The 24,105-nt window shown below is 49.7% G+C and overlaps 10 protein-coding genes across 10 annotated transcripts; 3 read left to right on the top strand and 7 right to left on the bottom strand.

Annotated features, from left to right (window-relative positions):
* Positions 1 to 86: 86 nt before the first annotated feature.
* Positions 87 to 2,863, bottom strand: ASPZODRAFT_134859 (hypothetical protein). Its single transcript, XM_022723648.1, has 9 exons — positions 2,779 to 2,863; positions 2,634 to 2,684; positions 2,514 to 2,539; positions 2,411 to 2,437; positions 2,303 to 2,338; positions 2,092 to 2,240; positions 737 to 1,995; positions 576 to 680; positions 87 to 509 (listed from the first exon to the last, which is right to left on the bottom strand). The coding sequence occupies exons 1-9, from the start codon at positions 2,802 to 2,804 to the stop codon at positions 467 to 469; spliced, it is 1,722 nt and encodes a 573-aa protein (XP_022579256.1). The 5' UTR covers positions 2,805 to 2,863; the 3' UTR covers positions 87 to 466.
* Positions 2,864 to 3,809: 946 nt separating this feature from the next.
* Positions 3,810 to 4,576, bottom strand: ASPZODRAFT_71133 (hypothetical protein; the record flags this gene model as incomplete). Its single annotated transcript, XM_022729724.1, has 4 exons — positions 3,810 to 4,063; positions 4,214 to 4,237; positions 4,315 to 4,475; positions 4,542 to 4,576. 4 exons carry the CDS (start codon positions 4,574 to 4,576, stop codon positions 3,810 to 3,812), a joined length of 474 nt encoding a protein of 157 aa, XP_022579257.1.
* An 817-nt stretch (positions 4,577 to 5,393) lies between these two features.
* Positions 5,394 to 5,732, top strand: ASPZODRAFT_18319 (hypothetical protein; the record flags this gene model as incomplete). Its single annotated transcript, XM_022727191.1, has 1 exon — positions 5,394 to 5,732. One exon carries the CDS (start codon positions 5,394 to 5,396, stop codon positions 5,730 to 5,732), a length of 339 nt encoding a protein of 112 aa, XP_022579258.1.
* Positions 5,733 to 5,882: 150 nt separating this feature from the next.
* Positions 5,883 to 7,856, bottom strand: ASPZODRAFT_144703 (hypothetical protein; the record flags this gene model as incomplete). The annotated part of the gene is made up of 5 exons (XM_022725035.1): positions 5,883 to 5,981; positions 6,038 to 6,130; positions 6,198 to 7,054; positions 7,118 to 7,600; positions 7,670 to 7,856. The coding sequence occupies 5 exons, from the start codon at positions 7,854 to 7,856 to the stop codon at positions 5,883 to 5,885; spliced, it is 1,719 nt and encodes a 572-aa protein (XP_022579259.1).
* Positions 7,857 to 8,646: 790 nt separating this feature from the next.
* On the top strand, positions 8,647 to 10,372 carry ASPZODRAFT_71435 (hypothetical protein; the record flags this gene model as incomplete). The annotated part of the gene is made up of 4 exons (XM_022729754.1): positions 8,647 to 9,180; positions 9,237 to 9,273; positions 9,340 to 10,211; positions 10,268 to 10,372. The coding sequence occupies 4 exons, from the start codon at positions 8,647 to 8,649 to the stop codon at positions 10,370 to 10,372; spliced, it is 1,548 nt and encodes a 515-aa protein (XP_022579260.1).
* Positions 10,373 to 10,464: 92 nt separating this feature from the next.
* On the bottom strand, positions 10,465 to 11,002 carry ASPZODRAFT_18322 (hypothetical protein; the record flags this gene model as incomplete). Its single annotated transcript, XM_022727192.1, has 4 exons — positions 10,465 to 10,494; positions 10,559 to 10,722; positions 10,802 to 10,857; positions 10,914 to 11,002. 4 exons carry the CDS (start codon positions 11,000 to 11,002, stop codon positions 10,465 to 10,467), a joined length of 339 nt encoding a protein of 112 aa, XP_022579261.1.
* A 1,079-nt stretch (positions 11,003 to 12,081) lies between these two features.
* ASPZODRAFT_731591 (hypothetical protein) lies at positions 12,082 to 13,882 on the bottom strand. The gene is made up of 5 exons (XM_022729873.1): positions 13,520 to 13,882; positions 12,810 to 13,441; positions 12,692 to 12,739; positions 12,413 to 12,628; positions 12,082 to 12,357 (listed from the first exon to the last, which is right to left on the bottom strand). The coding sequence occupies exons 1-5, from the start codon at positions 13,690 to 13,692 to the stop codon at positions 12,191 to 12,193; spliced, it is 1,236 nt and encodes a 411-aa protein (XP_022579262.1). The 5' UTR covers positions 13,693 to 13,882; the 3' UTR covers positions 12,082 to 12,190.
* Positions 13,883 to 15,200: 1,318 nt separating this feature from the next.
* Positions 15,201 to 16,782, bottom strand: ASPZODRAFT_731428 (hypothetical protein). Its single transcript, XM_022729871.1, has 2 exons — positions 16,583 to 16,782; positions 15,201 to 16,521 (listed from the first exon to the last, which is right to left on the bottom strand). Exons 1-2 carry the CDS (start codon positions 16,636 to 16,638, stop codon positions 15,384 to 15,386), a joined length of 1,194 nt encoding a protein of 397 aa, XP_022579263.1. The 5' UTR covers positions 16,639 to 16,782; the 3' UTR covers positions 15,201 to 15,383.
* A 796-nt stretch (positions 16,783 to 17,578) lies between these two features.
* Positions 17,579 to 18,848, top strand: ASPZODRAFT_731500 (hypothetical protein). The gene is made up of 2 exons (XM_022729872.1): positions 17,579 to 18,286; positions 18,361 to 18,848. The coding sequence occupies exons 1-2, from the start codon at positions 18,039 to 18,041 to the stop codon at positions 18,734 to 18,736; spliced, it is 624 nt and encodes a 207-aa protein (XP_022579264.1). The 5' UTR covers positions 17,579 to 18,038; the 3' UTR covers positions 18,737 to 18,848.
* A 2,198-nt stretch (positions 18,849 to 21,046) lies between these two features.
* ASPZODRAFT_27392 (hypothetical protein) lies at positions 21,047 to 22,985 on the bottom strand. Its single transcript, XM_022728094.1, has 5 exons — positions 22,836 to 22,985; positions 22,737 to 22,775; positions 22,570 to 22,654; positions 21,653 to 22,484; positions 21,047 to 21,588 (listed from the first exon to the last, which is right to left on the bottom strand). Exons 3-5 carry the CDS (start codon positions 22,628 to 22,630, stop codon positions 21,279 to 21,281), a joined length of 1,203 nt encoding a protein of 400 aa, XP_022579265.1. The 5' UTR covers positions 22,631 to 22,654; positions 22,737 to 22,775; positions 22,836 to 22,985; the 3' UTR covers positions 21,047 to 21,278.
* Positions 22,986 to 24,105: the final 1,120 nt, after the last annotated feature.

Here is a 24,105-nt window from a genome sequence, read left to right on the forward strand (position 1 = left end):
ACGGGGTAGGCTTTTACTCCGTAGTTCCGCTGTCCCTGACGATGAGTGAGTATCCCTCTTATTTCACTACTCTGGTGCGATGCTGACCATGCTTTATGGTTGTGTACCTATTAGTACCTATAGTTTGGACTTCATAGCAACGGAATGGAAGAGACTGCGTCTACCACATAACAGGAATATGGCAGATGGGGCAGTCCCGAGGAGAGAGAGAGGTAGGAGCATCTCCAGCATGCCGAGAATTCTGACCTGTCGTCTATTATGAACAAGGAGGAAATCGACACAAGCATGAAGAAATGGAATGGTTGCTGGTGCCTTTAATTTTGATGATCTAGCAGTATACATGGTATAGGATTTTTCCCGCTCTTCTATGCATCCAACAAGTTTTCCTGTATGACTGGCGCAGGATCCGAATTTAAACCAAAAAGAAAGGAGAGAGACAAGAACAGAAAGGCGATTGACTGCATGATTACTCGGTGCCTTCGTACTTGGCAACGTGGGTTGCAATAGCTCTGTGGGTTCACCAGTGTTAGCTGAAAAGACCCATCGGAAAGACTTCGGGGGGGGGCTCGTCTTACCTTCCACTAGGGTCAGTCTGTTTCGACCATGTCGGTGTCCAGCGTTCCACCGTGGACGCGCAGTAAGGCGGGAAGATCTCATCGAACATGCAGCGATACCAATACCTGGTCTCTCAGTTAGCTCCAATCGTTGGGGGAAACGGGGAATTGCATCGACATACGCCTCCTTGGTATCGGGGATGTCGGTACCCCATTCGGGCTTGGGGTTCTTCATCATCTCGTCTGTGACGTGAAGCTCGGCGTTGTCCTTGAGTCCGTCGATCCAGCTGTAGCCGACACCGTCGCTGAACTGCTCCTTCTGACGCCACAGGATCTTGTCGGGGAGGTAAGGCTCCACGTCGGGCTCGTCGCTGGTGTCAAACGCCTTGCGCAGAATGTACTTTTCGATGCGTTCCTTGGTGATCATCTTCTCCTTGGGTTCAATATCCATGCAGACCTCAAGGAACTTCTTGTCCAAGAAAGGCACGCGGGCTTCCAGACCCCAGGCGGATGTCGACTTGTTCGCTCTCAGGCAATCCGCGAGGTGCAGGTTCTTCACACGTCTCACGGTCTCCTTGTGGAATTCCTCCCGGTTGGGGGCGGCGTGGAAGTAGAGATAGCCGCCGAAGATCTCGTCGCTTCCCTCTCCACTGAGAACCATCTTGACGCCCATGGCCTTGATCTTGCGGCTAAGCAGGTACATCGGGGTGGAGGCACGGATAGTCGTCACGTCATAGGTTTCCAGATGGTAGATAACATCGGAAAGCGCGTCCAGGCCTTCTTGCACCTCAAAGGTGAATGCATGGTGCTTGGTTCCAAGGAACTCGGCGACCTCGAGAGCTGCCTTGGTATCCGGGGCACCGGGGAGACCAATGGAGAAAGAGTGCAGCTGCTGGAAGGTGGTCACGGTCGAAAGCTCGTTAGAGTCATCAATGCCGACCAGTTCCGACTCGCGAGCCTGGCTGGCGGCAGCGCTCTTGGCCGCTTCCTGCATACGCAGGGTTTCGCGCTGGGCAATGGAAGCCACCAAGCTGGAATCCAAGCCACCCGAGAGCAACACGCCATACGGAACTTCGGCCATCAGACGCTTGCGCACAGACTTCTCAAGGGTCTCCCGGATCAACTTCAGATCCAGAGGTGTCGAAGGGACGTTGGTGGGGTCCCACCACTTGGGCTCGAAATACCGAGTGAACTCTCCGGTCTTGGAGTCATAGACATGGCCCGGAGGGAATGCAAGAATCTTGTCACAGACAGGATGCAGACACTTCAGCTCCGAAGCGAAGTACACGGCTCCAGGAGTCTTCCATGATGTTCCATAATAGAAGCTGGTGACACCGATTGGGTCGCGCGCAGCAATAACACGGTCTTGCTTCTTATCATACAGAACCCACGAGAACATACCATCGAGGTGCTTGGGTGCGTCGAGACCGTGCTCCATGTACTAAAACGCATATAAGGTCAGCCGAACCGGGTCCAAAAAAGAAAAGAAAGAGAAAAAGAAAAATTGACACAAAAGGGCAGTACAATGCATGCATACCAGAGGGATGATGACTTCACAGTCCGAGTGTGTCTTGAAGTTGTATGGGGTCTTCAGGCTTTTCCGCAGAATACGATGGTTATAGATCTCTCCGTTGACCGCCAGGGCGAGGGAGCCGTCATCGTTGACCAGGGGCTGAGCTCCAGAGTCTATTTCCAACTCGCATCTCAGCAACCAAAGCAAGGTAAGTAAGCGCTTTATCATCACATACCGACGCCGACAATGCTCAGACGCTCGTGAGCAAGAACTGCGAATCCATTAGCCCCGGACACTTTTGAATGCACACACGCCCATGCTATTGACTAGCTGGCTTGCTTACTGGTACTGTCATCGACGAAGTTTCCACCTGTTATCACACAGTCGTTGTTAGATATCCCTTATTCCCCCATCGTTAAACCCAGGTCGAAGATTCCATGACTCACTCCAATCGGGACCACGATGGCGCACGCTGGAAGGACACACACAACGGTCAGTGACAATCCTGGATATGAATACGTAACAGAAGAGAAAAAAAAAAAAAAAAAAAGAAGAAGGCAACTCACGCTTTCGCCATGCGCAAAGCCGTCGGCTTGAACTTTTGCACATCGGGGTGACTGTATTTGAACGCCGGGTTAGTCCTGAACGAGGCGGTATGGTATGTGTGTGTGTGGGCAAAAGGTTTGCGCCCTCGGAGCAATCAAGACGTACTGGTGACAAGCAAAGATTCCACACATGCTGGGCTTTGGTCAATTGAGACGAGAGGGTTGCGGAAGAGAATTGGTTCGTTGTTGCTGCAAGAAAGTGCTTCCCGGTACGGTGGAAGCAGCAAATTTTAATAATTAACTACGCGGGGCTCTTCAGTCGAGGGGCGATGTCGGACTGCCGCAGTCATTGACTCACCCGATAAGATAAAAGGTTTCGCTCTTTCTACGCCTTCCCATTCGCTCTGGCCTGTCCCACTCGACCACAAGTTCCTTTTGCGGAATCTTGACTATGACTACGTAGGTATATCAGGAGAGGGAATGAGCTGTTTCTCTGAATAATGCCTTGACTCGCTTTGGTATTCATTCTGCTCCAGTACTTCATGTGCTATAAATTCCTTGGAATGGGCCTGAGAACCCCGCCAAGATCGATCGATCTTCCGCATATTGCTACCTCATCCCTGCAGGTACCTACCTAGGTAGCTGGAGCCTCCTGCCGATACCCTGGTAGACCGCATCTAGAATCAAAAGAAGATTGATAGGATATTTATGTGGGTGATCGCACGTTCTTCTCAAATGAGCTAGTATGTTACTATGTTCACCTAAAGAAGGTTCAAGAAACATAGAAATAAAAGAAGGTCGACCTAAGAAACCAAAAGAGAAGAAGAAGAAGAAGAAAAAGAAGAGAAGATTCGTCAGAAAACGCCTGGCTATTCCCACCCTGAAGAGACATCTTAGCACTTTGCAACGCCACGCTTGCTCAAGAGAGGAGGATCATGATAGAATGGCACTTAGTGAGATAGACCGGGCTCGTATGCAGGGTGTCAATTCCCAGGCCCTGATCATTATAAAGTTGGGAGGGGGATGCAGAGGAAAACAAGCAAGTTCCTAACTGGCCAACAAAGCTGGTAGTATGAGATAAGACAGCGGCACGATCACTCGGCCATGGCTTATTTTCCCTGGCAAAAAGCAGGGCACGAGACAGTATAGTTCACCAGGAAAAGCGCGGGTCAAGAACAATTCATCAACAGAGACCTCCTACGGCGCAGGATTCTCCTTGACGACCTGTTTGACTCGCCGTTCGTACTGCACGCGATCCTTCTTGAAGAGGTTGTATGCTTCCGCCTGGGCGGGGGATTCCGGGTTAGGCTCGTCCAGCAGATCCTGGATGCCGAGGAGAATCTGCTTGATGGTGATCGCCGGTTTCCAAGCCTCCTCTTCGTTCAGGATTGAAAGGCAGACCGTTCCGGAGGGGTAGACATTTGGGTGGAAGAGTGGAGGAGTGAATTTGCCTGAGAACCCCAAGAAAGCAAATTGTCAGTTATAATCTCGCAACTCGGCGTAGAAAGCTCTCAAGTCTCAAGCGACATGAATACCCCTTTCATTCCTTGGCAAGTCGTCTGTGTAGGGGGGAGGTGGAGGGGGATGGTTTGGTTACATACACTTGGGCGGCTTCGTGGGATACTCTATGCAAAAGAAATAGATCATACGTCAGTTTGCGATTGTCGCAGCGCAAAGAATAATACAGAGTTCCAAAACTCACCGTCAGGAAAGGTCACCTCGAGCTTGAAAAGCCCTCCTTCCCAGATTGTTTTTGCCTTTCCCGGAACGCCGCATTCCCATTTCTTTAGATCCAAAACACCTTGTGCAGTCCGATGAGGCTTTGCTATAAACCCGAAAGGGTGGTCACGTCGCCACTGTTTCCTGTAGCGTGTCGCAGTAGTCGTCAGCTTGGTTCCAAATCCGGGGACACGGTTTTCTGGCGCATACCTCTCCTCTTGGAGACGGTTAATGCAGAGTGACATCTTGCTGATTGTTTTTCTTATGAACAGAGAGGGAAACTTGCGCTCAGCGGAGGGTGATGACTGATGGGCGTGGAAAGGTTGCTGCAGATGTCAGTCTAAGGGATATAATAGATTATCAAACAAGCCAGGGGTACAGACAGTAGCAGCGAGACAAAGAATGGCCCTTCTAGACTGTTCTTTGGGACTGAATGCGCAAGACAAATCCTGTCTTTGAGGGTTCACTCAGTGAATTTGATAGCAGTAAAGTGCCCCACAGCCAATCACTCCACATGTTTCCAAAGACATCACATGATTCTCATCTAAGATCTACGCCTACTTTTAGTATAGTCAATTGTCTCCCCAGGGGCTAGGCGTTGTAGGAGGTAATTAATATAAAATTATAGACACTTAATTACTCTTGCTAATTTTTATATAGTAAACCAAGTAAAATTCAAGGTGATTTATGCTATAAATAAAAAACAGTCTCTTAGGATAGAGAGCCACTTTATAGTAATCAGATGAAACTATTTGCTAGTAGTTTTACATCCTGATGGCACAGAATATGAGCTCTACCTACTATTGTTTCAGAATATGTCAAAGAAACACCTGTCGACTGGAATTGATTATAATAATTGACAACTGGGAGAAGAATCAACCTGCGACAAAGAATAGAGACAAGGGGCTTTGTAGATTCTTTGATAGACCATGAGATAACTATGATAGGCCCTGTCTTGTTGACTCCTGGTCCTATTTATGCCTATGCATCTGCTCATCAACATCTAGCATCAACAGACAGGACGAAAAAGAACTTAAATTCCACCAAAATCTCCCACAAGAAATGTGTCATCAGATCTCATGGTACCGGGCCATGTGCTTACATCCAGACCCATCCTGGAAACTGGAGATCCCCTGTCAGACCGCTATCAAAGCTGGAACCAATCTCTGTAACAAGGTGGAGGTCGTGATTCTCCCCATGCCGGACACGTGTGAGATCTGCAAGATGCAGGAGTGGCTTGAGAAGAATCTGTCCGTCCTTGAGACAGGATTTGCGGAAGACCAGGAAGATTCGTGCGCGGAAGACCATATTGCTGAGTGGAGGGATGCTTGCGGCCCGGGGTTTGTCTCGGAAGAGTTTGAGGATGACGAGTCCGAGATGTTTGATAGAATCACATTCTAGATCATATGGAGACTATAGATCGACTTATAGGTGGGGATCTTCATGAATTTATTGTCGTTGATTCCGTTTCTTTATCTGAACCAAGTTCTGGTATCCAAAGTGTATCAAATCCTATTGTACAATTAATAATGAACTGCTGCTCGTAGCAAATCACTGCTCGTAAATCCCTTGCTCGAATCTCTCCTTGTCGAAAAATCGCGCGGTAATAGCGTTCCCATTGAATATCCGTCCCTCTAGCGCATTCACAGCCTACAGTTAAATATCAGTCTGATGTCCGGTGTATATCAGAGGTCAACAGCACTCACTCTCAGAGCTGATAGCTGACTAGTGAACTTCACAAAGACTGGAGCGTGTTGCCGGGAGGCCCGGTGGATAAAGACACGCTCAACACGGCCATACTGCGTCCCAGAAGCCGTTATTAGCCCACCGAATCACATCAAAAATGTACACAGGGCAGAGCCTTACCTTTTCAGAGCACTCTTCTCCTATTTCCTGCATCAGGCCACCGTCATGGTCTCCTTCCAATTCAGCATCCACGTCCATGCCATCCAGCATACCCTTGAGCATGATGACCTCACTCATTTCACCAAACTTACCCACCCCCTCGAATTTCTTGGCACTCCCGATGATTGTACCTCTACCCGCGGGTGTGACAAAGCCGCCGCCTTCAGAGTCAGGGCGCTTCTTCTGCTTCTCAACCTTGACCTGCAGTGGTTTGACAATTCCCGAGCCAGTTGCGCCCAAGCCAGACCCTTTAGTCCAGCCATACTTCTCAAGTAGACGCTGGGCAAATCCCTTTTGCCCGGGGCGAAGCGAGCGTGGGGTATTATCATCAGGGTCTTCTTCCACAGGTTGCTCCTGTGCAAAGACTTGCTCCAGCTCTGCTTCGGACGCCGGTAAGTCTTCTGGAGGCGGCGGTAATGTATAACGAACTGGTGCACGAGATATAGTAGCTGAAGAAGGTTGAATTGCATCAAGACGACTAGCAGTTGGAGGAGGTGGGGGTGGACGTGGAGGAGTATACTCTGCAGTAGACACACTAGGCTGACTGGCGCTCATTTGCAGACGATGGACATACGCATCATCCCCTGCAGCGTCGTTCGGTACCGGAGCTAGAGAGTCAGCAGGTGGTGGTGGTGGTGGTGGCTGGATATCTGGCATATAGTCGGCCATTCGGATGTCACCCTGGTTCTGGCTGAGCCGTAAACGTCGAGCATATGCGTCTTCTCCGGACGCGTCGTCAAGAACCATGGCAGGCGGAGGAGGTGGGATATTATTAATATTCGGGGGCGGTGCGAAGCTAGCTGGCGGAGCAAATTGCTCTAATTAATCATATGTTAGCTCAACTCGTTGACAGCGTAAACGGAGCATAACGGGATACTGACGGTTCATGGGTCTGGAATACCCATCGTCAGAGTCAGAGTCTCTGCTTCGTGACCTAACCATACGGTGCGCATATAGACGATCTTTCCAATCTCGGACCTCAAAAATCTTCTCGTCGCTGTGCTTGTACTCTTCATAGTTATTGGGCCGTGACGGGTCATAGATATCATCCCAATTCTGCTGCATCATTTGCGAGTCTCGGTTCTTCTTTCGTTTCTTCCGCCCGCCGCGCTGTCTTTTTTCGCCCGCGAAGAATCCATTGATATCTTCATCTTCTGTAGCTGCCCAATCCGCAAGGGTGCTTTTCACGGGTGCTGATGGTACGGGAGCCGGTGTTGCGGCAACACTGGGACCGGAAGTCGCCTTTGGTAATGCCGGCTTGGGTTTCGGCTTCTGGGCGGCTAGCTGTGGCCGTTTCGTAGGCTGGAATCGAAGAGATGCTGTATTCAAACCCGGGGATGACCCAAGGGACAAGTGAGCACTCGCTTTCGCAGAGAAAACACAAGATGACTATCGTTTCGAACACGAAGGAAGGAAAAAGGTGGGATATCTACCGGCACTTAGCTGCTGTTTCTTTGCCGCGGAGTCGTCTTGCTGCGAATCACCTTCGGAGCTAGGTTTAAAGACAACAGGTGCCCGCGAGATTGTCCCCGGCGACGAGGAACTGTCGGCGGAGGAATCAAGAAGATTCGCATAAAGCGACATCCCCCCAGCTTTCGACGGTGTCGACTCGGGAGCCATCGTTATCCGAAGACCACCACACAGACGTAACTGGAGGAAGCTCTTGTCTTGAAGACAGGTATTTCCCCGACTCGGGAGGCTTCAACAGGCGCTCTTGCTGCAGTGGGGGACCAAAGGCGGTCGGGTTTGTGTATGATTCCGCTTCCTATACCGCCTTCCTAAAATGATTTATTCCCACCTGCTTGTGACTGTACTACAATGCACTATGTAGTACGAGGTGTGAATAGTACCAGGTACCTACCTAAGGTACCTAGGTAGGTATTAGTTAGTGAGGTACAGAGTACTTCCTACTAGTTAGTAGGAACCTGTAGTGTACCACCTATGTACGACATAATTATACCACGCAAGGGGTGCCATAACTAGAGGGAGAAGAATAGGCTAGCGATGCTTCGAGAATATAATGTAGACATAAGAGTATGAGCATTTTAAACTAAATAGTTAGGGTTGATATTATACAAACTTAATAAAAGGCTAGGCTTATTTCTGTTGGCCTGATAAGAGTACATAAAACACTTTATACTACTAATGAGAACTGCTATACTCCTGCATTGTGTTACACACTTTATTTTATTTAAGATTTGTATGCATATGTTTGCTCTGTTTGTTTGTGACGCAATCAGAAAGAAGCCTTGCCGACAAGCCGTAATCCACGGAGTACCTCGGAGTCAGCCCACATACTTGACAGGAGAACTGTGAGAGCTCTATTCTATCTCCTATCATTTTTCAGCCATCTATGTCATTCAATTGATCCTTTTTGCTGAGTCCACTGTTAGCAATTGATAAATCCACCATGGCTACCCTCGCCCAGTCATTCTCTGCAGACAGTACCAACGTCGCCGTTCTTATTCCTCACAAGCCCGACGTCCTCGCGGTATCTTACCAGCAACTACATTCCCATATTGGTGCCTTCCAGGAGAAATTGGCTAGATTGGGTATTAAACATGGCGATGCTGTCTCAATCGCTCTACCGAACTCCTATGAGTTTATCGTTTCCTTTCTAGCGGCGTCTTGGCAACGGGGTATCGCGGCCCCTTTGAACCCGGCTTATAAGCAGGACGAGTTCGAGTTCTACATTGATGATCTCAAATCAGCCGTGGCTCTTGTGCCGAAAGGTTCATTCGAGCAGAATGGACCCGCTGTAAGAGCTGCGAGGAAGTACAATGCCGCGATTGCGGAGTGTTACTGGGATGGAAGAGAAGTGGTTCTGGATGTCAAGGAGCTTGGGAAGCTGCAGGGAAGAGAATATCAAAGGCTCGAGCAAGCTCAGCCTGAAGATACTGCCCTTGTTCTGCATACTAGTGGAACGACTGGTAGACCCAAAGCCGTACAGACGCCTTCTCTCTCGTTTCAACTGGTTTACTAACCTCGGCGATTCTCCAGGTTCCCCTCTCACACCGGAATTTAACCACAACAATGAGTATGTACCCTTGATCAGAAAGCTATAGGGAAAAGCCTTCTTTCTGACGATGCAACTTCTCCACAGGGAACATCCAGGATACCTACAAGTTGGGCCCCGAGGATCGTACCTACCTCGTGATGCCTTTGTTCCATGTTCATGGACTTCTGGCTGCCTTCCTTGCGCCCCTCTCCTCTGGAGGATCCGTGATTGTCCCGCCCAAGTTCTCTGCGTCTCAGTTTTGGACGGATTTCATCGCCCACAAGGCCAATTGGTACACAGCCGTGCCGACCATCCATCAAATTCTTCTTAAATCCCCCTTGCCCAACCCTATCCCTAAGATCCGCTTTATCCGATCGTGTTCGTCGCCACTGTCTCCGAAGACTTTCCAAGACCTGGAGACGACGTTCAATGCCCCGGTCCTTGAAGCTTATGCTATGACGGAAGCGGCTCACCAGATGACCAGCAATCCCCTCCCACCGGGCAAACGCCAGCCTGGTAGCGTAGGCCTCGGACAGGGTGTCGAGGTGAAGATTCTCGACCAGGACGGCAACGAAGTACCTCAGGGCCAGGAAGCGGAGATCTGTGTGCGTGGTCAGAACGTGACCAAGGGCTACCTGAACAACCCGTCCGCAAATGCATCGTCATTTACCAAGGACGGCTTCTTCCGCACCGGGGACCAGGGCAAAAAGGACCCGGATGGATATGTCATCATCACCGGACGCATCAAGGAGCTCATCAACAAGGGCGGGGAAAAGATCAGTCCGATCGAGCTGGATAACACTCTGCTACACCATCCCAAGGTTGGCGAGGCCGTCTGCTTCGCCATCCCCGACCCAGGTCATTACGGGGAGGATATCGGAGCGGCCGTCGTGCCGAAGCCGAACGAGAAAGTTTCCGAGGCAGAAATCAAGGCCTTTGTTGCAGAAAAGTTGGCCAAGTTCAAGATTCCAAAGAAGGTATGTCGAGATTCTTCTTAAACACTTATTTCCAAATTCTAATAGACACGAATTAGGTGTGGATTGTGTCCCAAATCCCCAAGACCGCCACCGGTAAAATTCAGCGACGAAAGGTCTCAGAGGCTATGCTCAAGAAAGACGAGCCAAGAGCGAAGCTGTGAGGCCTTCAGTATGATATGTAGCTATCATGTATTATCACTATTTTTTTGGGACTCTTAGACTAGGTAGTTATATTCTAACTATATTCTAGCCGTTACAAAGACGTCCGCACAGCAGATTTGAACTAGATAGTCAGTATACAGATACATATATATATATATAGAATGATTTTTTAGAAGTTGACCTACCGGAATGAACTGCGCATTTTCCAGATCCCATACTCCTGTGCGCGTGTAAATGTCCTGGCTGATGATCTCCTTGGCCTGCTCCACACTCTCCGCAACGATCATCATCACACTGCCTTTGAATGCAGGAGTTTCACCCGGTGCAGGATGAGATTCAAGCATGGCTCCTATACATGAAATGATAAGCATTCCATACATTATAACTTTTGATTTGTTAGAATATATGTATTATATAGTGTGACTCACCACCCAACACGAGCTGACCAGCCTCGACATACGGCTTGACACCTTCAAGATGGGACCTAGACGGGTTTGAATAAATACTAGAGGACCATAGGAATCTTCAAGCCCGACTTACGGTCTGACTTCGAGTCTCTTGGCGAGCGCCCCCGGTTTATCGGGCAGGATGCACAGGAACTCGAACTTGGCGCCAGTAGAAGTAGCCATTGTGCGGAATTGAGATGGGTAATCGAGTCGAGAGAAACACGAGGGGCGATTGAGATGTAGCGCGCGAAAGGGGCGAGGTAGGCTTGTGCGAGGTGGAAGCAACTGACGTGCTAGATGGGAATGATGGTGGAAAGTCGATCGCGGGGTGTTGCGCGGCGAAGCGGGGACGGGGCGGACTCGGAGTATTCTGCTGGGGAGGAGCAGGGGAGTATTAGCAGAGGGAATGAGATGGGTTGGCATCAGCATAGTGAGCGGTATTAGTGGGCTTGAGTAAAACAGAAAAGTAACTACCTAGGTAGCTGGTGCCTAGTAGTTATGGTTGACCGTATTTCATGTTTGCTCTATTTGCAAGGTGGACTTATCAGCTACTCTCAGATTTGGCAGAGGCCTGCGAGCAATCCACGATCAACAACCAAATCAATGCAGTATTAATAGCTGATTGGAAAACCCAGCCAAGTAAACTCTATCCAGAAAGGTACATAATGGATGCATAATCGATTATAATAGATTGAATAAACGGCCTGACCGTTGTCAAGATTCAAAACCACGGTGTATATGTACACGAACGCCAAATGAAATCACCAAACCAGGCTTATCCTCGGCTGCTCTCGGTCCCCATCGGATTTTCATACACTGGGCAATCCAACCACACGGGAGAAGGACAGACAATCCGCAGATATATGCGAAAAAAGGGGCTCGTCATAAACCGAGCTCTCAAAGCCATGATCGAGCGAGGAATAACAAGCTTTGTATGTCAAATAGGAAAGTGACGACAAGTCAGTAAAAAAGAAAGAAAAAAGAAACAAGTTCAACTCTATGAACCGTCAATACCGCTGAACAAGAACGTTTTCCTCCGTAGCGCCGTTATAATCCCCAGAGCGCAATACGAAGAGCCTTGGTGATCGGAATCATTAGGTTTCCCGGAGAGAGAAAATTCTTCCGAGGGAAAGAAAAAGCAGTAGCAAAACATGAAGAGAAGAGAAGACTCCGTGTAGGGGATCCCCCGAGGTGAAGCAGCAACTCATCGGCCACGGAAGGGTATTGGTGGGGGGGGGGGGGGGGGGGGGGGAAGGAATCTAATATAACTTTGGATGGATGTGTCATCGCTAGTTGAACCCGAACCTGCGAGTGCTGCGCACCAGAGCGGGAGAAGGGAAAAAAAAGTCGAAAGAACCATTGTGCCAAAGCTTAGTATGCCTTGCGGTTACCCAGATTTCCAGGCTTCTCATCGGTATCGATGTGCCAGACGACGTAGTTAGGGAGACCGACGACCTGGTATCCTGCTCTCTTAGCCATACGAGCAAAACCTTCGGTTTCCGCCTGGTTCTCAAAAGCATAGGCGGGGAAGTTGACACCTTCGAGAGCTCTATTAGCATAGATCAAAAGATACCGCGATAAATTCATTCTTACCTGATCTGTGAACATCTGCTTTGACGAGGATATTCACGCCACCAATCCCATCCAAATCAACCTCGACATCTTTGTTGTTTCTCCAATCGCCCATGCTAACGAGGTATTTGCGTCCGGTATCGTATTCCTTATATCCTTCAGCCAGCACGGTGTCCGGGGGGAGGGTCTCACGGAGCTTGCGGCCCTTGTCGGATTCAACCCAGGAGTTGTAGTCAACTGTAAATACGATTAGCCAATGAACCATCTGCGTTACAAACCATGCGACTGTTTAATACATACAGCGTCCCTCGATGTCATGGCCGTCCTTGTAACGATGGAACCAAATGTCTGCAGGAACAAATCAGCTACTTTGCTTTCAAAGAAGAGAAAGAAAGAATAGAAAGATAAAGATACGTACTGGGAACAAGAATGTCCTTGTCATGGGCCATGAAGTCTTCCAAAATGCGATCAGGGCTGTCGACAATGTCGACGTCGCGCCAGTAGACCCACGAATGGTCCGGCTTCAAGGCAGAATAGAGAAGGTAGTTACGGGCCCGGCCAATTGCAATGCGGCGAGGACCCTGAGCGGCGAAAGCATGCTTATCGTCCACGTTCATATTGACATCGGCCCCAAAGTCCTTCTGGACGATCAGCGCGCTGCGAAAGGCAATCTTCTCCTCGACCTGGTCCTGGACGCGCTGCAATTCCGAGGAAAGGACGGCCAAGGTATCATCTTTGCAGTCGCCGACAAGGAAAGCCAGATCGATGAGATCGTGGGGGTAGGTCAGCTTGTAGAGCAGGTCAAAGTATTTGGTCAGGAAGGCCGAAGCGTCTCTAAGAGGTGTCAGGATGAGTACTCGTTCGCCGTTCGTCACGGCCTTGGTGGTCGACTTGATCGGGTTGAGGTCGACACTCGAGATGGTAGAGGAATTGACTTCGTACGGCTGGTGGTGGTTGAACACGACGGGAGTCTGGAGGTGCGCGTTCCATTCGACCATCTCATTTATACTCATTTCCATGGGCGACTTGGAAGATCCATAGCAGTAGAAACTATTGATTGAAAGCAGTCAGTAGCCATTTTATCAATCATCTTGGAACAACCATTTTTCACGGCCATGTCTCCCTTACCTCTGCATTTCAGCAGCCGAGCTGCTGATCCCACGCCATAATAAGACTACCAGGCCTGTGAGCGCGATAGAGACGAGGAATCGAGTCCTTGTAAGCAGCACCAGGACAGCTCTCCATGGCGGCAGTCGGGCCCTGGCCGACTTCCACGTTACGCCACCTTTAGGAAGCAACATTTCGAGAAGGAATAAAAAGGGAGAAGGAAAAAAAAAGAGGATTATATGGCCAAATAGCGATTCCAGGGGGCCTTTCAAATCTTCGAAGCCCCAATACTCGAAAAGATCGACGAGATGATAGCCACGGCAAGAGTCGATTGTTCTTAGGAGACCTTTTCTCCCTGTCTTCCGACTAGTCTGCTGACACGACCGTTGTGGCGAAGCGAAGCCAGACGACGACGAGAATTGATCGACTGCAAGGACAAAAAATATCGAGATGACGGACCGTCAAAGAATTGTCAGGTCGATATCGATTATCGCGAAGGGGGATGAACAAGGTAGGTCGACGGTTTTAGGAGAAACAAGGATCAATCTCTCAGTGTGCAAAAGGCGCCTGTCGGATGAGCGCGATCGCCCAGCGCAAGAAGGGCTGGAGACACTCGACAACGATTAACGAACGGAGGAGAAGCGAAAAAGAAAAAAAAAACGAAACACGAGGCAGGCCCAAACACAGCGGGATGGGGGGGAGAGGGGAGGGACTGAAGATGTGGGTTGTCTGTCGTGTTCAGTGCAAGAACGCAGGAAGAGAGGTTGAGTTTGACGGTCCGCCCAGCAAAGGGCCCAGACACCCGCCAAACAGACTGAGACACGGCCTTTCCCGCCCCCTTTACCTCCAACGCTGCGTTTCTATGCAGGTGTCTGTATGTAATGTGTAATTGACATACAGCTGGTTCTTTTTATAGGGGTTTTCCTTTCCCGCGCTGGACCCTCTTTATCCGCCCAGAACACGTACGGAGTACGTAGGCTACAGCTTAAGTACCTGGTTGACCAATTAGCTAACTAATAGTTAGTTAATTCGATACTCCATTATTAGGTATGTAGTAGTATTGGTGGTACTTAGTATCTACTCCGTACAGAGTTGAGTGCCTCATGTTTGTAGGTAACTATGAGATTGTCGACAAATTTTGTCTGCGATAAAGGCGACAATGATGTTCCTATCATAAAGTCGAAACTCCGATATATAAGACCTTGAATATCTGCAAGACACCAAATGATGATCAATTCTGTACTATTGTGTTGTAATGATGATGAGAATACAACAAAAAGATATGCGTCGCTCCACCCATAGATACAACAAGAAATGACATCCAACTCATTGCCGCTTGGAACATAAGAAAATTATAATTACGAGGAGAAAAAAAGGCAACCGAAAGGTACAAAAGGGAGAGAGAAAAAAAAGAAAAGAAAAAAAAAAAAACGAAGGAATGTATGAGGAGTTCGCAGAGACGCGAATATATTTGCCGCAAGGTTAAGCCCCGTTGACTCTTGGGGAAGAAAATCACCATGAACAAGACAATATTATAGACACGAACCTAGAATCAAACGAAAGAAAAAAGATGTCCAAAAAAGATGATGCCAAGGAGAGGGAAATTGTATTCTGCCAAGGACGAACTTTTGCTGGTATACAAATGGAACCAAGGGGTATTGCGCTAGGCCTGGCCGAGATGAGATCAGACAGAGAGGAGGCTAGTGAATAGGACAAATGAAGCACTGTGTATGGGGACTCCGCACTGTCCCGGGACTCTGGGAGGGTATTGTTACATTGCTGAGGGGGACGCTAAACGGAACACGACTCAAAAATATTGGGCGCACGAAGATTCATTCACTTTGGATTTTCTGAGGCCACGGTCATAAGCGACAAGTCTTGGCTTTCAGGGTGATGAGACCAGGGATCCGCATCGCGACATTGGAGCGGACTGCGGAGGGTGAAGGAGAATCGGAGACGAGGGACCGGTCATTGGCGGGGTGGTCCGGAGAAAGGAGTTGGGAAAGTAGGTCTGGCATGGGTTGGTGCCAAAGGAATCGGCAGGCGGTGCGGTCTCTTGATGATGGGTAATGACATCAACCCCGTCACATAGTGCATGCAGGCCGGGGAGCATGGTCTTCTGTCTCTTCTCCGGAGGCTGCGAGAGCGGGTTCGAGCTCGTGGTGGGCTCGCTCTTGGGCGACGATCGGAAGAGGTGTTCGTAGGAGCTGAGTTGAAATTCCAGGGCTTTGTTGCGCTCGATCAGCTTGTCGTTCTCCTGTTTCAGAGCTTGGATCTGCTGTTGAGAAGTCTGTTGTTGCTGCTGCAGTGTGCTGACCAGCTGTTGCAGCTGCATGCAGCGGATCTGTGGCTGAAGTTTGTCAGAGAGCTGTCGCGGCATTTCGTTCTCCTGGCGTATTAAATGGACGATTATCAGGAGCATAAAATCGATGAGGAAGATCGCGCCCTGGACGATGTGTTCCTTGGATTCTGGAAGGCTCTTGGCCGGATTCCAGCCAGCTCGTTCCAGGAAGTAATCGTGGATGCGGCTGTCCAGTTCCCGATGAAGCTGGCTAAGGTTCTTACGGCGGTTGCCTTCGGCAATGCGATGCTTCTCGCGTTGGTCGTCGGGATCGCTGCAGAGTAGGCTACCCTTGCGTTTTCTGCCGCAGATCTGCTGAAGCGGTGGCTTGCGGTTGATATTTCTGGGCGCGATGAGGGCCATCATTTCGGATGGAGACAGATCGGTAGGCCAGTCGCCGGCCTTGGTCGAGGGCAAAGACTCTTGCCATGAGCTTTCGGCCGAGTTTGCGGGGGAGGGTGGTGCCATCACCGATTCGTGTACCGGCCATGGTGATTTGACCGAAAAGGAATCCTGGGAGCTGGAAGGACTAGGCGCAAAGATCGTGGGGGTAAAAGGGTTGATGAAAGGTCCCAAAGGTCCCGGAGGCCCAGGTTCCACGCGCGGCAGAGGAGGCAATCGCCTATCCTCGCTTACATCGGACGAAGCATTGCTCTCCTTGGGCGAGAATGGGTTCAGAACACTAGGGATCTGGATTTAGCAAGGAGATCTCACGATGGAAGGGATGGGAAGGTCAGCCTTACGGCAGCGAGCATCGTCGGTGCATGGTGTCGATAGTAGAATGCATGTCGTCAAACATGGCTATATGAAGGGATGAAGGGGTTTAATTCAAGGGGGAGGGAGGAGGGCCTCGTTTTTTTTTCCCCGGATAGTGGCGAGCAAGGCAAGGTTGAAGCAAGATCTCCTGATGATGTTTCTGATGGAAATGACGACTGATCTTGAGACGGAGAGTATATGGATGAGGTTTGATCTGCGGGTCGATAGAAAACTGGGAAGATTGAAGGCAGAATCAACAATGTGGTTTGTCTGTTTCTGCATGAAAGGAGAGACAGGAGGCAGACTCAAGAGAGCGATCATGATGCATGTTTTATATGCAATTGATGAGGGGGAAGGGGCGCCGCTCAGACGTACAGTCGAGCTGGACCCAGGCCATGCAATGCATATGACGGTCGAATCTCTGGGCGTACCTAAGGATAGCCGACGGACAGGATCTGCGACAGCCTCGAACTGGGAAGTGGACGAGCATGACATACAGGTCAAACGGACCGATTTCTGCATCTCCTCCACGGCGGGGAAGAGGCGACTTCCATCCGTAAAGTTCGACTAAGCCCCATCGCGGTAGTTCGGGGAAGTCAGCGAGAATCTCTGTCACAAAATGGCACGGACAACAGGAGTCTCGAATCAACGTGCCCCGACCACGACCCAGGTCCCCCTAGAGGTGCCGGATCGCAAAGGTGTGATTTGTCGCCAGTGGTGTGGTTCGATCGACACACGGTCAAGTTATAGATTCCCCTTGCATCAATAGTCTCTGGGACCAATGACCACAATGCTTTGTCGTCCTAATCGAGCCGAGTACGCATCGACGAGCCTCGACAACGTGTGGCCACCACCCGGTGGCGGCGACGGAACGAGATCATCGACATGAGTCGAAATCCAGGCTTGCTGCAAACGAGCGGTGGCAATCCGTGAGGCGCGATGGAGCAAAAGTACTCCAGCGCAGGTACTCCGTACTCCGTACCTCAGGATGCGGGCTCCAGACAACAAACGCACGTCATGGCAGAGCTGCCAGAGCAAATAGCCAGAAGCAAGGACCACCGGGAGGCTGAGACAATCCCTGCGAGGAGGAGCAGCACTACTCCGTATGGCCCACGGTTAGTGTGCACCGAAACGAGCAAGACTATCCAGGATTATTGGCCGCGGGCTTTGCTGGGCGTTGGAACGCCGAAAAGGACCGGCTCGCTGGGTCTATGAGTGGGAACGGGTTTGGAGTAGATACTAGACGGAGGACGCCAGACACGTTAGCGGCTTCCAAACCTCTTGGGTTGATTTGGAATTCTCCATTAGGGCTTCGATCCGGCGGGGGCGATGGAGCCAAGAGGCGTTTGGCGTGAAGAATCGATGAGGCGGCAAAGCAGCAAAAGAAAAGACGACGTCGGACGTTGTTGATCTGAAACTCGGCAGTTGTTCTGCCTAAATTTCATGGCAGCCAGAGCCGTTGCCACCACTTCTATCCACACCTCTTGCTCAACCTCCTCTCTCGACCAGAACCATTCCACAATACACTCTCCCGATCATTACTACGTTTCTACCCTCATCGAAGCTAACCACCATTCATCGCCGCCACTTACCCCGATTGCAAACAGGAGACCCCCCCTTCCCCCTGCGGATGAGCATCTCGACGCTGTGCTACGTATCCAAGAACCACGGCCTTTGGGTTCAGACCAAAGGTGGGTCGTTCCACCGGCTGGATCAGAGCTGTCATATTTGAATTGCTGATTGCTGATGATTTCTTCATATGAAGATGTGTCTGGTCTGGCCCGCAGTCAGCCAGCCCCACGTTCCTTCGCACTGATGGCCATGGCCCAAATGCAAACGCTGTTCATGGCAACTCACGATGTCATCCACCCGGTGGCCTCCTGAAAATAGAAATCATGCCAGCGAGTGCCGCGGCATACGGAGTACTCCGTACAGATCAACAACCTGATCCTCGATCCAGTCGACTGGTCCCTTCTCCGGGCCGATCCCGCTGCGCCTTAAATATAGATTTCTCTTTTTTTCATCATTATTATTATTTTGGTACGACGGCCGCGCACCATCGGCATCCACTCCATCTTCTGCAGGTGGCATCTTGTCCTGCTTCGAGCACAAAAATGTACGGAGTACGGAGTACGCCGTAGTCATGGAGTACAGAGTACATAGTACCTACAGGACGGGATTGTCATGAGGCGGCTCATCCTGTTGCTTGCCACGAAAATTGTCCGAAAGGGATATTTCCCGGGAGAGCTCGGCCCTCGAATCAGATCTGGGCGTACAACTTGTCGCATCTCTCACAAACGCAGGGGCAAACCCAATCGTCAAGAAGCCCGATACGGCCGAAATCGTTGGCTCAAACCGTGCCATGTCATCGTCGAACAGAAACACTAGCTGCTAGGTACATGGAAAACGAACGGGCTGTTGCTTCAGAAGTAGACACCGTTTGCGCGTTAATGCAAAAAAGGTACGTATGATCTAAAGTGCAATCGCCACGGAAGATGGGGGGGGGATGGGGAGTATACCGGTCCAAATTCCTTTCTGGACACACGTCGGGGAATGGGCAAAAATCCCACGCTGCAGATACTCTCAAACAAGAGGGCTCCATAGCTGCAAATATTAGGCGCGCGCGCGGAATACGGCCGGAGTACGTCCAGAGGTACTCCGTACTAATGTATGTACAGAGGAGGACCTGCTCCCGTCCTTGTACATCCACGATCCTCAGACATGAGGATGAGGGCCATGGCCGTCCCATTTGCTCGTGCCTCACGGACTAGCAGGAAGCCATACTCCCTAGCACGAACTCTTATGGGGTGTTGCCCCCCCCTCTCCCCGCCCATAGAGTTCCGCAAAGGCTAGATCTGCAACCAAATTCGTTGATGTACATGAGCGGGGAGGCCCTTCCTTGAACTCTACTTGATATGCGTATCCCGGATCCCGGGCTGTAAGGCATCAGATGAGCTAGCTAATCAAAGCTACAGAGTGCTGCATAGACACGACAGAGTACGAAGTAGACCAGATAGAATAGTTATTCTATTTTCTTCTAGATAACCATCCAAAACATACGGAGTACTCTTACAAAGTAGTTATATGGGATGTGCAAGTCAGGAATAGACAGACTCCCATCCTTCTAGCTATCTACCAAGTAAGTTTTACCAACTTGACCAAGTTAACTCAGTTAGTTCCTAATCATCAGGATCAAGCCAGCCCCATCGTAGCAAATCCTCCTCATCTCGCATGGGGGAGAAAAAAAAAACCCTAAACCAAGGCCCGAGCTCGCCAACCGACTATTCAAAAGGGCTCGACTTGACTCGTCAACTTTCATCGCACCCATTTCCTTTGCCCATGAAACATAACATACTATCAATTCTGGGCTGCCGAGGGCAACTTCCATGCAATGCAGTTGCAATGCAGTAGTTTAGTTAAAATGTATGTGGTCTACATCGAATGCTACCTCATATAGTTTTTAACGATTCTCTCCATACAAGTACCTCGGACTCTTGTCTTAACTACCGCCCAGGCGAAATGAAAGGATGGCTTGAAGCCACTCACTCACCACCAAAAACCTAAATATATTCAAAATACTCCGGTCGAATAATCGGGGGGGTTGGGTTTGGGGTTGGGGTTGGGGTTGTTTGGCTCTAATCCTCCCTCCGGGGGGCCAAGGACGGAGTGACAGTTTGCTTCATGCATTGCATTACTGGGTTCAACGGTGACTTTGACTTGACACAACAACAACAATAACAACAACAACAGTCTCAACTGTGTTGCGTTTTAACTGCGGAGTATGATCTATAGCCTTATCGCTACATAACTAGGACATAACCAGGACCAGCATCCTTCCTTCCACCATTCCGGACTATCTACACCACTCACTATCAAACTACCTAGTTCACTAGTAGGTATCTACCTATGTAGGACTACCTACTAACTATCTGGTAGACGGTCTACACACTAACTAATTGCTAGCCTCGAGGCATGGATCATGGGTTAGATGGAAAAACGGACTGGTCCGGCTGACGAAGCACGTTGAAAGAAAGGGTGGCTGGGGGATTCACGACTACTCTACTTGCGGACCTTTCTGGAGAACAAAGTACTTACCCAAGCGCAGGTGGCTATTATTCAAACTACTGGTTCACTCGGGATAAAGTCGCTCAAAGTTGACAGAATGAAATACAAACTAATAAAGGACCGTCTATGATACTAGAGAAAACGCAGGGATCATGCTGGACCACGATGCAGCCACGGTTTCGCCCACAGCCGCTGCTCAGCAGGATCATGGCGCTAGACTCTGCGTGCCAGCTGGCAAGCGGATCAACGGATTGATGCCACCAAGAACATTGTGGATGTGGGTCTGACGAAACTCGTCGGCAAAAGTCGTTTCCAGATTAATAGATAGATCAAAGGAAAGAAACGGCGGGGGAAGGGGATGTTGCCAAAAAAAAAACGAGAAACATAAAAAAAAAAAAACGTTCATATCATGAGGACGAAACCCAGGTAATGGATTTCTTTTTCATCCTCAGGTGCAGGGAGGACGGGGAAATGATTGGGGGGGAAAAGGATAAGGAAGGCTCAAATTATTATCATAAGAACAGCAGAGTAGAATGAAGATGAAAAAACCAATGTTAATTAGGCGACTCTACAGGACCTTTGAAAAACAAATTATCAAAACAAAACATTGCAAGCGCTTTACAGAGCGAACTGCATAAGAGCACCGAAAACGGCGGCAGCACCCATGGCAGGGACATTGGCGACGAGGTTGGCAACAGCGGCACCAGAGCTGGTAGCGGAAGCAGAGGAAGTGGAGGTGGTGTTGCTGCTGCTGCCAGTGCCGGAGGATCCATCAGAGGTGGTGGGGTCAGCGGCGTTGGCCTTGCAAGTGTAGGTACCCTTGATAGCACCAGCGGCACGCAGGGACTTGAAGGCGGAGCAGGTGAAGTTGCCAGTGCTCTGCACGTTGAAACCACCCTTAACTTCCTTCAGGGAAGGGAGGGAAACACTGTAGATAGATTATCAGATTGGCTTTTCTTTCTTAAAAAAAATCATCACGCAGGGGTACTCACGTGTCAAACTCGCCGCTGAAGTCAACGGCACCAGTGACGGTCTCGAGGTCGGGGAAAGAGATGACGGACAGCTTGTCATTGACAATGATCTCGAATCCACCGTTGACGGTAGTGAGGACGGGCATGCTGATGTTGGTCAGGTCCGGGTTGTCATCGAAGACCAGGTCACCAGTAGTGGTGAGGTTGGGGGCGCTGAATTTCTTGAAGGTGTTGCCCCAGAAGCCGAGCTCGCCGCTCAGAGTGGTCAGGGAGGGAACCAGGACGCTGCTGACGTTGCGGAAGGTCATGTTGGTACCCGTACCCAGGTTGGGGAAGTCAACCTCCAGAGAGTTGTCGTTACCAGCGAAGTTGATCAGCGAAGTGGCATTCTTCAACTCGTTGACGTTAACGGTCGTCAGGGCGGTGTTGTCAGTGATACTGAACTCGCCGACGGTCTCCAGGGAGATGCCGTCCAGGGTGGTCAGACCAGTGTTGGTGATGATGACCGAATCGGCCGTGGAAACACCAGCAGTGAACGAGAGGGTCTGCAGGTTGGGGAGAGCCTCCCAGTCAATGCTGCCGACGCTGGTGAGGTCAGCCATGGTGAGCGCACTGAGTGTGGTGAGGCCGTTCAGGGTGAACTTGTCACCAATGGTGTTCAGAGAGGCTGCCGTCAGGGAGGTCAGGTTGCTGGCACCGGTGCAGCTGAGGCTACCGGTGATCTGTTCGATGCCGCTCAGGGAGATGTCACCGCTGATGGACTCGGAGAGGGTGACATCGGCCCTGATGGTTGTGCAGCTGGCGTAGTCATCGGCATCGCTCTGGCTGCTGATGGTGACGGTGTCATTGCAAGCTGCACCATTCTGTCAGCTTTTTTCCTTCTTTGCTCTTTATTGTTTTTTTCTCGATCTCCTCTGGATGTGTTGTGTGGTACTTACAGACAGCGAGCGCAAGGCGACCGGCAGCCAGGACCGGCAGGATGTACTTGATGGCAGACATAATGATGCTTGAGATTTGAATCTGCTGATGAGATAAAATAGAGACGTTAGCCAGGATCGTTTGCTGGGTTGTAGAGCAGGCGTGTCCCGTTGGGATTGCAACTCACCAATGGATGGAATTAAAAGATGTAATACAAAGGTTAAACCTGGTGCTGGGTGAGGGGGGAAAGAGTCGGGAGGTTCAGATGAACAAGAGTTGGACTAACGAGTGTCGAGAAAGATGGGAAAAGCTTGAACGAACGAGTAGCGGAAGGAGCCTTTTTCCCTTTGAGCGAAAGTGGAGCACAAACGAATTGGCAAGCACGTTCGAAAGGAAAGGGAGAAAGAAAGAAGAGAAGCGATATGAAGAGATGGGAAGGAGGAAAGGAAAAGAGGTAAAAGGAAGGACTGGCACGCAGGAAAAGCATAAAGAGGGAGCGCAGGTTTTCAGGGAGGAAAGGAGGCGAGTGGGCACAGGGGAAGCTAAACCCCTTCCTTCCATGGTAACCATTACCGGTACCAACCAGGAACGTGTGCTCGGCCAGGAAATGAGGCCGGTGCCTTTAGTGCGTAACAGCAGGTATGGTAATACAGTATGTACCTTACAGGTCCAAGAATTTAGGTACTGTTCATGTACTGTATACATCTTACTTAGGTAGGATTTACCCAAAGTACCTAATATTAACCTGGTCCTTATTATGCCTATTAATCTTCAATCAGGTATGACCCTCTAGCGATTCCTATATAAATAAAACTACTAGAAATTATAGTACTATAATATAATAATAACCCCTAAAACTAAAAATCTTCTCGGAATTCTCATACATAGAAAGAACAGCATTCCTAAGATAGGAGTGGGTCCCTGGAATTTGATAAATACCTTACCTGGGTACGATCGACATTTACAGAACATAAGTTGTTTATTTGTTTTGTCCGCTAGGCTTCAAGTTGGATTAGGTAGGTATTCAACCCATTTCTCAATAACCATACTAACAACTAGTAATTACTATTAACCACCAATACAATTTATACTCGGTACCTAACTATTCTAGTGTAGCTGTAGTATAAATCCGGAATAAACGGAGGGTAAATCGGAATCCCATAAGGATTCTGTGGAGTCCATCTTGTACCTGTACCAGATTAAGGTTGCCAAGTTGCCAACTTCGACCCTATGCCAGTGGAGCGAGTGTTATCTCAAGCACCAAGCATTTGCTCCGTATGCCAATGGAGATCAGACTCATACTCCGTATGAGTTCAGGTTCAAGAGATTACGGAGTAGTAGTTAGTCACTTTTTACCCTGAAATGAACAACCCTATAGTTACCCAGTATTTCCTCTGTGTATTATTGTTGCTCCATAATACCTTACCTACCTGCTACTAGTGCCTGAAGACGAGAAAAAAATAACGTACGTCACCACTCCAGGCCAGTTGGTAGTGGGCCAATGTATTCGCGTCCAGTCTCCGCCTCGCCTTGTTCAACCCAGTCATTGTTTCACA

This window comes from Penicilliopsis zonata (genome assembly GCF_001890105.1).
Source record: "Penicilliopsis zonata CBS 506.65 unplaced genomic scaffold ASPZOscaffold_13, whole genome shotgun sequence".
In the NCBI taxonomy this organism is placed as follows: domain Eukaryota; kingdom Fungi; phylum Ascomycota; class Eurotiomycetes; order Eurotiales; family Aspergillaceae; genus Penicilliopsis; species Penicilliopsis zonata.